General features: G+C 35.2%; 1 protein-coding gene across 2 annotated transcripts in view; it reads left to right on the forward strand.

Moving 5' to 3' along the window:
- The window catches only part of ATM (ATM serine/threonine kinase), a 141,486-nt gene that overhangs the window by 75,010 nt on the left and 51,149 nt on the right, over positions 1-15,327 (forward strand). Inside the window, exons 35-37 of one of the 2 annotated variants that reach the window (XM_059930391.1) lie at positions 2,729-2,870; positions 4,043-4,219; positions 8,934-9,111. In XM_059930391.1, coding sequence (XP_059786374.1) covers positions 2,729-2,870; positions 4,043-4,219; positions 8,934-9,111 — 497 coding nt within the window. Of the gene's footprint in view, positions 1-1,759; positions 1,890-2,728; positions 2,871-4,042; positions 4,220-8,933; positions 9,112-15,327 lie in introns of those variants that run through there. The other variant, XM_059930388.1, reaches the window with a different exon arrangement.

The following is a 15,327-nucleotide window of genomic DNA, read 5'->3' on the forward strand; positions in this document are numbered from 1 at the left end:
TCATAATTGATACCTCATATGAATTAGCATTTCCAATAACTAAAGCATTCTCCTTATAGTTGCCATACTTTCAGTCTTAAATATTTAATGAATATCATTGTATTTTTATTAATTCACATAATTACTAAAACCCTACTACTATATGCCAGGTAACTTGATATAGTGATAGATATACCAGACAAGGTCCATGTTAAATTTTAGTGAGAGTGGACTAGACAAACAATATGAAAACTACCAAGTGGTTCCACACAAAACATTAAGATAGGGGAACGTAAATGGGGATATTTTGTGCACTTGTCAGAATCAAAGGTGCCACTCTCCTCCTGGCTAGACATTTTGATCCTTTTAAAATAAGTCATAGAGCAGAAATTTTTTAACTCCAAAAGTCTTAAGCTAATCAGACAGGGCTTTTTCTTTTGCCTATTAATGCATAGAATGCAAAACAAAATTGCAACAAATAGTATAATTTCAGCTTGCTGATTATGAGATTACTTTTTCTCTGTCTTCCACTCCCCATTTATCTATCTATTTATTTGCAGTTATCTATTTATTATTTACAGATCCTTGAACAATGTGGGGGTTGGGATGCTGACCCTTTGCTCAGTGGAAAATTCGTGTATAATTATAGTTGGACCTCTGTATCCATGGTTCTGCATCCGAGGAGTCAACCAACTGCAGATTGTGTAGTACTGTAGTATTTACTGTTGAAAAAAATCCATGTATAAGTGGACCTGTACAGTTCAAATCCTCGTTGTTCAAGGGCCAGATGTATTTATTTTGATATATTTGAGCACCTTATCACCACCATTTTTGGAGACTGGGTTCAAAGGATTTTTGCCCACAATTGGGCATCTTTCTAAGTAAATGGGTATTTTGCATCCGTTTCCCTATAATACCCCCCGCTTCTCTTGGGGAATAAATGATTGGCAATAATGTCTACCTGCTCTGTTTTCATTGTTGATTTAATGGACATGTATATTTCACTCTTTTGTTGTTGTTGTTACAGTAAAAAGGCTGGTGTGATTTCCTTCCCAACTTTTTATTATAAAAATTTTCAAGCATACAGCAAAATTGAAAGAATTTTACAGTAAATACCCATATACTCACCACCTAGATTCTTCCTAGATCCTACTATTATTATCCTTGCTGTATCACATTTAGCCATCCTTCTATCCATTTATTAATCTATCTCATTTTTAAAAATGTATTTCAAATTATATCTAGCACAGCTTTTGAAGAGATTTTCCACAGAAAATTTGCAAGCATTAAGTGTTTCATTTGTTACACAGTAGTTTGCAATTGGTTTTTCTGAAGAAGGTGCACAGAAATATTAGTGTGACTTAAACTTGAGAACCACAGGGATAGGTACAATTTGTTTTTCATGCCTTTTTTGTAAGAGGAAAAAAATCATTACATGTTTGAGGGGCCTCAGGTATACAAAGGGAATGTTGACCAAGGAATTCCCAGAATCATGGAAGGCTTCTCTGAGGAAGTGTCATCTAGCTGATCTAAGTGATCAGGAATCAGCTAGAAGTTGATTAGGGATAAAATATTGCAGACAGGGAATAGCTAGAATGGAAATAAGCTTCATGTGTTTGAGGATCAGAAAAAGCCTGGTGTGGAGGAAGATGGTATGAAATGAAATTAGAAAGGACTAATTCCGATTAAAAAATTTGGATTTTATTTGAAACATATAAGGAAGCCATGGAGTTTTAACCAGAGTAGTGCCATGATGCAACTTAAATTTTTACTCTGACAGATATGGCAAATGGCTTGTGATAGAGCAAAAATGGAAACAGAAAGCTGATTATGAAACTATTGCAGTAGTCCAGAGGAGAAATCATGGTGACTTGGATAAGGGTGGCGGTAATGGAGATGAGATGGAACACGGATGGAACTAGGGTATGTTTTTAACATAGAGGCAGCAGGACGTGCTGATGAATTGGATGTGGAGGAGTGAGGGAAAGAAAGAGGAATGAGAGATGAATCCAAGTTTAGGGTTTATGCTTCTATGTCTTAAATTGAGACATAGAATTAAGCCTTTACTTGACAGCTCGTCATCATTTATAGTATCAGGCTTTATGACATTTTTTGTCAGCTGTCATATTTTCAGTACTCTTGTATTGCAGCCCTCCTTTACCTAATTCTTTGCAAAAGAGAAGGACGTTTAATTTTTTATTAGAGGTTTTAGATGCCTTACCTAATGATTTCAACTAGCTTCTGGTCAGAATAAGTACATACTTACTGTTTGTTTAAAATTGTTCTAGACAATAATTTTATCATTTGTAGGGAAATTCCATCCTGTGTTACCCCAAATTATTTGTACCTTTTAGAGAAAATGGTATCAAAATATTTTTTTCTTGGGTGAATTAGTTTTCTGTCATTCTTATTACTCATTCTTATTAGTCAATGTTATTCTCAAGTATTTGTTTTTATGAATTTTTAATTTTTAGTAGTCATAATATAAACTTTATTATATTGAATGAAGGGAATTGCTGTTACAGTGATGAGTAACTCGTGTTTACTCAAGGAATATTAAAAATCCTTTGATAATTTTTGCTTTGATGTTATAGAATTTTATAGATGTGAAATTTCCTAATAAATGTAAACATTTCCTAATATAAATTTAAAATTTTAGATTTTAATTTTTTCATTGGGAGCTGCTTAACATTCATCAAGATTAATAGTTGATATACTTTGTGGCATTTGAATTATATGTGTTTTTCAGTGTCAAAGTGCGATCAGCAGCTGTTACCTGTTTGAAAAGCATTTTAGCCACAAAAACTGGACATAGTTTCTGGGAGATTTATAAGATGACAAATGATCCCATGCTGATCTATCTACAGCCTTTTCGAACATCAAGAAAAAAGGTCTCAAATAATGAATGTTTATTGAATATCCACTATATCTAGAACAGTTCTATTTGCTGTGGGATATGAATATCATATTGCTTAATTACACTAACATTTAACCTTTCTTGGAAATAATTCTAGCTGTACTTTTTGAATCCAAGGGGTTTGTATTTTTAGTTATGGCAGTGTGGAAAAGCTGAGATAGGTAGCCTAAAGAAATGATGGTTGATTTTGGGGGATAGGAGGAGTTCTTTTTTATTTTTTATTTATTTTTTTAATAGATCTTTATTGGAGTATAATTGCTTCACAATACTGTGTTAGTTTCTGTTGTACAGCAAAGCAAATCAGCCAAATGCATACACATGTCCCCATATTCCCTAGTAGGAGGAGTTCTTAATGACAGGCTTTTTTTCCTTAGGAGTAGAAAACCCTTACTTTGATCCCATGAAAGCCATTTATAGATATTGTGATCAACAAGCAAGTGTTTATTTCCATAGCAAGTTAAAGTATCACAACCCTCTAGTGAAATTTAAGATGGCCTATAGATTTCTCCCTTTTCCATGTTGATATCATAACAAGGTTCCACTGAAAGTACTCTGTGAAAGATACTTAAGAACTCTTACTTCTCCTTTATTTTGTTTAATATTTTCTTTTCATAAAGCAACTGAGAAATATGCTGTTAAGTTTTCACCTTTTAACTTCAGCGCTTACACCTATCATTGAAATGATACTTTTAATGTATCGTAATATAATTTTGGTCTCAGTGAAATTATTGACAATATAAGCTATTAATAAAACTAATAGTATAACCTGTAAAACACTGTAGTTTTAACATTTTAAAATTTCATTTCATTCCAAAATCAACTCTGTATGGTAGATTTGGACTGGATTCATACATGAGACAGATGAGGCAGAGAGTCTGTGATTTGTTTAACATACCACTAGTGAGCTGAGAGTAGAAGTTAAGTTTCCTGCTGTTTAGATCAGTAATTTTTTACCAGATGACTCTGCCTCTCATAAACATAAATGTATTTTAATTTTAAAAGGTAACTGATGCCTCAAGATTTAGTTTTAAGCATATTTAGTTTTATTTGGAAACAGATTTGTTTATGCCTAGGTATTTGTTTGGCATAGGAAAGGTAAAATGTATTTCTGTACCTTATTTATGTTTTCTCATCACTTTTTTCTAGTTTTTAGAAGTACCTAGATTTGACAAAGAAAGCCCTTTAGAAGACTTGGATAATACAAGCCTGTGGATTCCTCAAACTGAAAATCATGACATTTGGTTAAAGACACTGACTTGTGCTATTTTGAATAGTGGAGGCACAAAAAGTGAAGTTCTTCAGTTATTAAAGCCAATGTGTGAGGTAAGAAGATTAATTAGTCTGACTTATTCCCTTTCTAACTTTGTTTTTTTCATTTGAGCTTTCTCATAATAATTTTCTTTGATGGTCTCATTCCATTTCACTTTTGTGTGAATGTTCATGGCCTGTATATAAAAAGAGTGCTTTGTACTGCAGATCATCTTCATGCAACGTCACCTATACTCAGCTGTTGTGAATCCATCCAACAGGGCGTCTTTATTTAGCCACAACTTTATGCAGTAGGTTTCAGCTGTGGGGTAGCTACATATTGGATGCTGTGTTAGTTTCTGCTGTAGAGCAAAGTGAATCAGTTACATATATACATATATCCTCTCTGTTTTAGATTCTTTTCCCATATAGGTCATTACAAAGTATTAAGAAGATTTCCCTGTGTTATACAGTAGGCCCTTACTAGTTATCTATTTTATATATAATAGTGTGTGTATGTCAATCCCAGTCTCCCAATTTATGCCCCCCTCACTGTCCCCCCTGGTAACCATAAGTTTGTTTTCTACATCTGTGACTCTATTTCTGTTTTGTAAATAAAACCATTTGTACCATATTATTAGATTCCACATATAAGTGATATATGATATTTGTCTTTCTCTGACTTACTTCACTCAATATGACAATCTCTAGGTCCATCCATGTTGCTACAAATGGCATTATTTCGTTCTTTTTTATGGCTGAGTAATATTCCATTGTATATATGTACCACATCTTTTTTATCCATTCCTCTGTTGATGGAAATTTAGGTTACTTCCATGTCCTGGCTATTGTAAATAATGCTGCAGTGAACATTGGGGTGCATGAATTGTTTCGGATTATGGTTTTCTCTGGATATATGCCCAGGAGTGGGATTGCCGAATCATATGGTAGCTCTATTTTTAGTTTTTTAAGGAATCTCCATACTGTTCTCCATAGTGGTTTTACCAATTTACATTCCCACCAGTAGTGTAGGAGGGTTCCCTTTTCTCCACATCCTCTCCAGCACTTACTGTTTGTACATTTTTTGATGATGGCCATTCTGACTGGCTGAGGTGATACCTCATTGTAGTTTTAATTTGCATTTTTCTAATAATTAGTGATGTTCAGCATCTTTTCATATGCTTTTTGGCCATCTGTATGTCTTCTTTGGAGAAATGTCTATTTTGATATTCTGCTCATTTTTTTGATTGAGTTGTTTGTTTTTTTGATATTGAGCTGTATGGCCTCTTTGTATATTTTGGAGCATAATCCCTTGTCTGTTGCTTCGTTTGCAAATATTTTCTCCCATTCTGTGGGTTGTGTTTTCATTTGTTTATGGTTTCCTTTGCTGTGCAAAAGCTAAAAGTTTAATTAGGTCCCATTTGTTTATTTTTGTTTTTATTTTCATTGCTCTAGGAGGTGGATCAAAAAAGATCTTGCTGTGATTTGTCAGAGAGTGTTCTGCCTGTGTTTTCCTCTAAGAGTTTTATAGTATCTGGCCTTACATTTAGGTCTTTAATCCATTTTGAGTTTATTTTTGTGTATGATGTTAGAGAGTGTTTTAATTTCATTCTTTTACATGTAGCTGTCCAGTTTTCCCAGCACCACTTATTGAAGAGACTGTCTTTTCTCCACTGTATATCCTTGCCTCCCTTGTCATAGATTAGGTGACCATAGGTGTGTGGGTTTATATCTGGACTTTCTATCCTGTTCCAGTGATCTATATTTCTGTTTTTGTGCCAGTACCATGCTATTTTGATTACTGTAGCTTTGTAGTTTCATCTGAAGTCAGGGAGCCTGATTTCTCCAGCTCTGTTTTTCATTCTCAAGATTGCTTTGGTTCTTTGTGGTCTTTTGTGTTTCCATACAAATCGTAAAATTCTTTGTTCTAATTCTGTGAAAAATGCTGTTGGTAATTGGATAGGGATTGCACTGAATCTGTAGATTGCTTTTGGTAGTATAGTCATTTTGACAATATTGATTCTTCCAATCCAAGAGCATGGTATATCTCTCCATCTGTTTGTGTCATATTTGATTTCTTTCATCAGTGTCTTATAGTTTTCTGAGTACAGGTCTTTTGCCTCCTTAGGTAGGTTTATTCCTAGGTGTTTTGTTCTTTTTGATGTGATGGTAAATGGGATTGTTTCCTTGATTTTTCTTTCTGATCTTTCATTGTTAGTGTATAGGAATGCAAGAGATTTCTGTGTATTAATTTTGTATCCTGCAACTTTACCAAATTCATTGATTAGCTCTAGTAGTTTTCTGATAGCATCTTTAGGGTTTTCTATGTATAGTAGTATCATGTCATCTGCAAACAGTGACAGTTTTACTTCTTCTTTTCCAATTTGGATTCCTTTTATTTCGTTTTCCTCTCTGATTGCCGTGGCTAGAACTTCCAATACTGTGTTGAATAAGAGTGGTGAGAGTGGACATCCTTGTCTTGTTCCTGATCTTAAAGGAAATGCTTTCAGTTTTTCACCATTGAGCAAGATGTTTGCTGTGGGTTTGTCGTATATGCCCTTTATTATGTTGAGGCAGGTTCCCTCTGTGCTCAAATTCTGGAGAGTTTTTATCCTAAATGGGTGTTGCATTTTGTCGAAAGCTTTTTCTGCGTGAATTCTGTGACATGCTTTCTTGAGTGAGAAAAGAGGTGTGGTTGCAGTTAGCTTTGCTTTTTTATTTTGGGGGGTACACTACCATTTATTTCATTAGCGAGTAATGGTACCTGCCAAGGTCAAACAAAAAGTTTATACGCTTTTATCAATGTATCATCTAAAACAGCACAATGTGATGATGCTCTAAGACTTTAAAAGCTAACCGAATTTATAATACTGTCAAGCATGATTCAACAGAAATATGAAAACAAAATACCTGACTAGTTAAACATCTACCAATTAAAAATAACTGATAAAAGAAGTGAATATTTCGGTAAAGTACCCTATTGAAAGCAGTTTGTAAAGCAGTCTTTGTTTCTACAAAAAAAAATGTTAACAGTGAATAAATCATCACGCTCTCTGCAGTACTACACTGCGTTCGTAGCAGTTCAGAGGACTTATTCCCTCAGCTGCTGCAAGTGCTACCAGCTGAGAACACCCTTCAGAATTGCCTTGATAATAGGGAGTTGCTTCACCCCAAATCATACCCTCTTCCCAGGGCAACCTGCATTCAATGACTGGTTGACCTTAGAGTATAAAAGCTCTGTACCATTACCACAACTCAAGACGGCTCTGAAGGTCCACCTCAGCTTCTGAGCTCCCCACAGCGTTGGTGGAGACCTTTGTTGCTGCTGCACCACACCCCAACTTTTCCCTCACTCCAGTCCTGCTTCTTCCTTCCCTTCCTTCTACAGACATTGATCCCAAGAGCACTCCCTAGTAAACCTTCTGCACTGCATGCTGATCCTGCCTCTGTCTGGCATACTGGCATAGAGTTAAGCACCCGAACATGTGTTTGATATAATAAATACATCTTCTGAAAAAAAAAAAAATTTGAGTGATACCCTGGATACACACACAACTCATTTCTCATTAGTGAATAAACCTAAGATTTTTTAAACACTTTTTTTTTAAAATAAATTTATTTTTGGCTGCGTTGGGTCTTCGTTGCTGCGCACGGGCCCTCCCCAGCTGTGGCGAGCAGGGGCCACTCTTGGTCGCGGCGCACGGGCTTCTCATTGTGGTGGACTCTCCCTTTGTGGAGCACGGGCTCCAGGCGCGTGGGCTTCAGCAGCTGTGGCTCGTGGGCTCCAGAGCAAAGGCTCAGTAGTTGTGGCACACAGGGTTAGTTGCTCCGCGGCATGTGGGATCCTCCCGGACCAGGGCTCGAACCCGTGTCCCCTGCATTGGCAGGCGGACTCTTAACCACTGTGCCACCAGGGAAGCCCCTAAGATTTTTATAACGTTCTGACTTTGGGCCAGAAGATAAAATGTTCCAAATATACATTCATACACACACACACACACACACACACACACAAACACACACACACACACACATACAAACACACCCTAATTCTTAGTTACTTAACTTCTGTATTTCCAAAACTGGCTTTTTGATTTGTCTTTAGTTTGAAAGGGAAAAAGTGTACAATTGATAATCAATAATCTGTTTCATGTGTGTGGTATATGATGAATACATGAAGATGATGTCTTGGCAAAAATAAAGTTGAGTACTGTTTTAATGTACCACATATATTAAAGTAGTTTTTTATACTTTGGAGTATACCACAAATAAGTACCCTAATTGTATGCCCAGAAATTGGGGTTTATTAAAAAGTAAACATTTTAACATGACTGTTGTAGCTCTTCACTGAATGTAGAAAATGTTCAAAAATCAAATTTTCAGCTTTTCTCTTAAAGTTTGATCCCCATTTTCCCTTTTATCAAATTAGAAAACTGCTTCTGTTATTAGTAACACTTTTAAACTGTGAAATTTTTTTTACAGTAGTGACATAATAATTTCATTTGTCAACAATGTCCTATTTTATTATATGCAAGTGGCCTAGACTGAAAATGAACAATTGCAGTGTAATGTATAGGTTTGATTTAGATATTTTAAGTTAGTTTGATTTTTTTTTTAAACACTACCTGCTACACATGTTTTTTGTATGTTTTTTAGTAGTACATGGAGTTCATGACAGATTCATCTGTCATTTTTTTAAAAAGGTTAATATGTCAGTAACAGGGAATGAAAATTTTAAGTAAAATATTTTTACTGAAAACTATTGACTGGATGTATTTGTATATTCTAGGTGAAAACTGACTTTTGTCAGACTGTGCTTCCATACTTGATTCATGACATTTTAATCCAAGATATAACTGAATCATGGAGAAATCTGCTTTCTACACACATTCAGGGATTTTTCACTAACTGTTTCAGACACTGCTCAGAAACAAGCCGATCCACAACTCCTGCAAATTTGGATTCAGGTATTCTGTTAAATTTCTCAAATTTATACTGTTAATGTCTCAGTTCTAGGGAAAGATAGCTTGTTTGAATCCCATCAAGGCCCTTGTAGGCTTAATTCCATAACCTCTAAACATCTATTCTCTTATCTGTATAATGGAGATAAAAGTTGTAGCAAGTTTTCAATGAGATAATGTATGTAAAACAACTAAGATAATACTTGATGCATAGTATCCCTTCAGTAAACATTGACTACTATTAATGGAGCAAGTAATTGAGCATTCAGTCTGTGTCAAGCACCGTGCTTGGCACTGGCAGTAAGGATGTGAGCAAGACATAACCCTACATTCTAGTAATTGAAACAGCAGACAAATAAATGCAACCACATATTATAGGTACTGTGCTGGAGATATGATGGAATTTTATATTAGAGCTATGGCCAACTCATTTTTTAAAAGCAACCTTTTTTTTTTAATTAAAAAATCATATTTATTGTGGGAAATACAGAAAAATTGGCATAAATTCAACAAATTAAATCACCCATAATTCTGTCATCTAGGATAACTACAATTAACATTTGGTATATATACATCAGTTTTTTTAAACAAAAATTGGATTATGCTTTACTTACTTTTATAACCTACTTTCCTTCCATGCTATATAAGAAGTATTTCCCATGCTAAGAGCTTATTGCAGGAAAAATTCAATGAGGAATTGGGTACACATAATACATATATACATAGTTGAAGGCCAGATTTTTTCATCGTGGGTCAGATTTTCAAACCTAAATTTGAAAAAAGGAAAATATTTACAGATTTGTAATGTTAACTTACTGTCTTTAATATTGATACATAATACTAATGTATTTTACGTACAAACATAAAGCTAGGTACAAATTCACTTACTGTACTTCAAGACCAGCATAATTATAAGAATAGTATTGAGTTAATGTGATATTTTGCCACAACTAAATTATTCTTCCCAACCTTGACTATGGTTCCAGTCGCTTTGACATAGGTTGTGATTACTCAATTCTCCCAATTACTTCCTTTTACTTTCACTAACACAGCCTTTATATGACATGACCGTGTTGCCATTTAAACTTTACTTTGCTCTGTTTTATTATTTATGTATGTTCCTTTTTATTGGCTAACAGCAGTTACAAATCTTCTGTTGGAAATAATATAATTGTTAAACATAAACATGGATGCCCATTCTGTGGTCCTACTAGATTATAAGTTGGTCATGTAAATAATTCAAAATATGCTTATATGAATTTTCTTTAGGCCATTGAAATGAAAATCCTAAAATAAAAATTCTCATAGAGACTTGGCAAACTATCCAGCCTATATCTCCTATTCTTAATTTGAGAAATACAGATATAAGTGATTCACAGTTACCAGTAAGCATTTAAACTTTAATATTATGTAATTTGAAGTAATAGTAAAAACAATTTTATAACATGCCAAGTTTGATATAATTGCTGCTTATGATAACCTGATAATCTGTTATCATGAACATAGCTAAGACTTTTTATTTATGTTTATCATTTGTACATACATATTTATGCCACAGCCTCTCAAAGGCAAAATCAGCCAGTTTTATTTTATGTCTGTGTAGAGTACCAATATTTTTATTGCCTTAAATGAAAATTTAAACTTCACATGTCAAATCTATTATTGAAAAGGAAAGTAAATATAGATTCCTATCAAATTAAATGGTTTCTTTTCTGATGTCTGTAAGTCTCACTAACTTCACTTGAATGTGCCACGTGCATCTCAAATTCAACTGTCCGAAGGTAAAATTATTATCTTCACCTCCTTCCCCAGCCTACTTCTTTTAATGTGTACCTCTTCAATGAATGGCATGCAGTTGTCCAAGCCAGAAACATTTCTCACATCTCATCTGATTACCAAATCCTGTGAGTTCTGTGTTATAAATAACATTAGTCCATCTATTTCTCTCTGTCCACAGCATCCTTACTGCTTTTCAGCTCTGTGGTTTAACACAATGAAATCTTTCAGTAAATTCTCCATGATCTTTCTTGTTTCAGCCATCTTATCACTATTTGCCAGGAACACTATCCTTTCTTCTTCTCCAGATGGACCATTACTCTTCTTTCAGATATCGTTTTTTTCTGTGAAACTATTCTTATTCAGAGTTCTTTTCTGTATGCCACTACGGTATTCTAAGCTTTCCCTATTATAGCACACATCACACTGTGTTAAGTGTCTCTTAGGCTGTCTTACAGCCGTGAGGGAACTGGGCCTGAGCTGCCCACCCCCACCAAGGCCTTTACTGGCTCTTTTTTTTTTTAGCTGTTGTGGTTTTGTTTTGCTTTGTTGTTGCTGTTTCGTTTTTATTTTTGTTTTTTCTAATATATTTTTTATTTTTCTAATTTTATTTCATTTTTTATTCTTTGTTATTGTTCTCCTTTTTGTTTGTTGCCTTTTTTTTTTTTGCCACACCACGCGGCTTGCAGGGTCTTGGTTCCCAGGCTGGGGGTTGGGCCTGAGCTGCTGTGGTGGAAGTGCCGAGTCCAAACCACTGGACTAACAGAGAACCTCAGACCCCAGGGAATATTAATCAGTGTGAGCTCTCCCAGAGGTCCTCATATCAGCACCAAAACCCAGCTCCACCCAACTGCCTGCAAACTCCAGTGCTAGACACCTCAAGCCAAACAACCAGCAAGAGAGGAACACAGCCCCATCCATCAAAAAAAATGAGATGACAAAAAAATATGGTACAAAGAAGCAAGGTAAAAACCTACAAGACCAAATAAATGAAGAGGAAATAGGCAACCTATCTGAAAAAGAATTCAGAGTAATGATAGTAAACATGATCCAAACTCTAGGAAATAGAATGGAGGCACAGATCGAGAAAATACAAGAAATGTTTAACAAGGACCTCGAAGAACTAAAGGACAAACAAACAGTGATGAACAACATGATAACTGAAATGAAAAATACACTAGAAAGAATCAGTAGCAGAATAACTTAAGTAGAAGAACGAATAAGTGAGTTGGAAGATAGAATGGTGGAAATAACTGCCGAGGAGCAGAATAAAGAAATGAGTGAAAAGAAATGAGGACAGTCTCAGAGACCTCTGGGACAACATTAAATGCACCAGCATGCACATTATACGGTCCCAGAAGAGGAACAGAAAGAGAAAGGGTCTGAGAAAATATTTGAAGAGATTATAGTGGAAAACCCTAACATGGGAAAGGAAATAACCATCTAAGTCCAGGAAGCACAGAGAGTCCCATACAGGATAAACCCCAGGAGGAACACATCGAGACACGTATTAATCAACCTAACAAAAACTAAATTCAAAGAAAAAATATTAAAAGCAACAGGAGAAAAGCAACAAACAACATACAAGGGAATCCTCATAAGGTTATCAGCTGATTTTTCATCAGAAACTCTGCAGGGCAGAAGGGAGTGGCAAGATATTTAAAGTGATGAAAGGGAAAAACCTACAACCAGGATTACTCTACCCAGCAAGGATCTCATTCAGATTTGATGGAGAAATCCAAAGCTTTACAGACAAGCAAAAGCTAAGAGAATTCAGCACCACCAAACCAGCTTTACAATAAATGCTAAAGGAACTTTTCTAAGTGGGAAACACAGGAGAAGAAAAAGACCCACATAAACAAACCCAAAACAATTAAGAAAATGGTAATAGGAACATACATATTGATAATTACTTTGAATGTAAATGGATTAAATGCTCCAACGAAAAGACACAGACTGGCTGAATGGATAAAAAACAAGACCCATATATATGCTGTCTACCAGAGACCCACTTCAGACCTAGGGACACATACAGACTGAAAGTGAGGGGATGGAAAAAGATATTCCATGCAAATGGAAATCAAAAGAAAGCTGGAGTAGCAATACTCATATCAGATTTAAAAAGTCTAAAATCTTTAAAATAAAGACTGTTACAAGAGGCAAGGAAGGTCACTACATAATGATCAAGGGATCAATCCAAGAAGAGAATATAACAATTATAAATAGTTATGCACCCAACATAGGAGCACCTCAATACATAAGGCAAATGCTAACAGTCTTAAAAGGGGAAATCGACAGTAACACAGAAATAGTGGGGGACTTTAATACCCCACTTACCCCAATGGACAGATCATCCGGACAGAAAATAAAGAAAGAAACACAAGCTTTAAATGACACAATAGACCAGATAGGTTTAATTGATATTTATAGGACACTCCATCTGAAAACAGCAGATTACAGTGTCTTCTCAAGTGCACACGAACATTCTCCAGGATAGATCACATCTTGGGTCACAAATCAAGCCTCAGTAAATTTAAGAAAATTGAAATCATATCAAGCATCTTTTCCGACCACAACGCTGAGATTAGAAATCAATTATAGGAAAAAAAACTGTAAAAAACACAAACACATGGAGGCTAAACAGTTCGCCACTAAATAACCAAGAGAACACTGAAGAAATCAAAGAGGAAATCAAAAAACACATAGAAACAAATGACAACAAAAACATGACAACCCAAAACCTATGGGATGCAGCAAAAGCAATTCTAAGAGGGAAGTTTATAGCAATTCAATCTCACCTCAAGAAACAAGAAAAATCTCAAACAATGTAACCTTATATCTAAAGCAACTAGAGAAAGAAGAACCAAAAAAACCCAAAGTTCATAGACAGAAAGAAATCATAAAGATCAGAGCAGATGGGACTTCCCTGGTCATCCAGTGCTTAAGACTCCGTGCTCCCAATGTGGGGGGCCCAGGTTCAGTCCCTGGTTGGGGAACTAAGATCCCACATATGGCAACTAAGCACACATGCTGCAATGAAGAGCCTGCCCAGCCAAAAGAAAGAAAGAAGGTAAGAAAGGAAAGAAGGAAAGAAAGATAAGAGCAGAAATAAATGACATAGAAACGAAGAAAACAGTAGCAAAAATCAATAAAACCAGAAGTTGGTTCTTTGAGAAGATAAACAAAATTGATAAACCTTTAGCTAGATCCATCAAGAAAAAAAGGGAGAGGATTCAAATTAATAAAATGAGAAATGAAAAAGGAGAAATTACAAGTGACAATGTAGATATACAAAGGATCATAAGTGACTACTACAAGCAACTGTATGCCAATAAAATGGACAACCTGGGAGAAATGGACAAATTCTTAGGAAGGTATGAGCTTCCAAGACTGAACCAGGAAGAAATAGAAAATATAAACAGACCAATCACAAGTAATGAAATTGAAACTAATTAAAACCTTCCAACAAACAAAAGTCCAAGACCAGATGGCTTCACAGGTGAATTCTATCAAACATTTAGAGGAAGCTAACACTTGTACTTCTCAAAATCTTCCAAAAAATTGCAGAGGGAGGAACACTCCCAAACTCATTCTACAAGGCCACCATCACCCTGATACCAAAAGCAGACAAAGATATCACATGAAAAGAAAATTAAAGGCCAATATCACTGATGAACATAGACGCAGAAATCCTGAACAAAATACTAGCAAACAGAATCCAATAGCACATTTAAAGTATTATACCCCATGATCAAGTGGGATTTCCCCCAGGGATGCAAGGTTTCTTCAATATACACAAATCAATCAGTGTGATACACCATATTAACAAATTAAAGAATAAAAATCATATGATCATCTCAATAGATGCAGAAAAAGAATTTGACAAAATTCAATACCCATTTTTGATTAAAACTCTAGAAAGTTGGCAGAGAGGGAACCTACCTCAACATAATAAAGGGCACATATGACAAACCCACAGCAAACATCAAGCTCAATGGTGAAAAACTGAAAGCATTTCCTCTGAGGTCAGGAACAAGGCAAGTATGTCCACTCTCACCTGTGATATTCCACATAATATTGGAAGTCTTAGCCACGGCAATCAGAGAAGAAAAAGAAATAACAGGAACACAAATTTTAAAAGAATAAGTAAAACTGTCACTGTTTGCAAATGACATGATACTATGCATAGAAAATCCTGAAGATGCTATCAGAAAACTACTAGAGCTAATCAATGAATTTGGTTAAGTTGCAGGATATAAAGTTAATACACAGAAATCTCTTGAATTCATATACACTAACAACAAAAGTTCAGAAAGAGAAATGAAGACAACAATCCCTTTTACCATTGCAACAAAAAGAATAAAATACTTAGGAATAAACCTACCTAAGGAGGCAAAAGATCTGTACTCAGAAAACAATAAAACACTGATGAAAGAAATCAAAGAT

The sequence above is a fragment of the Balaenoptera ricei genome, chromosome 8 (genome assembly GCF_028023285.1).
Source record: "Balaenoptera ricei isolate mBalRic1 chromosome 8, mBalRic1.hap2, whole genome shotgun sequence".
Lineage (NCBI taxonomy): Eukaryota > Metazoa > Chordata > Mammalia > Artiodactyla > Balaenopteridae > Balaenoptera > Balaenoptera ricei.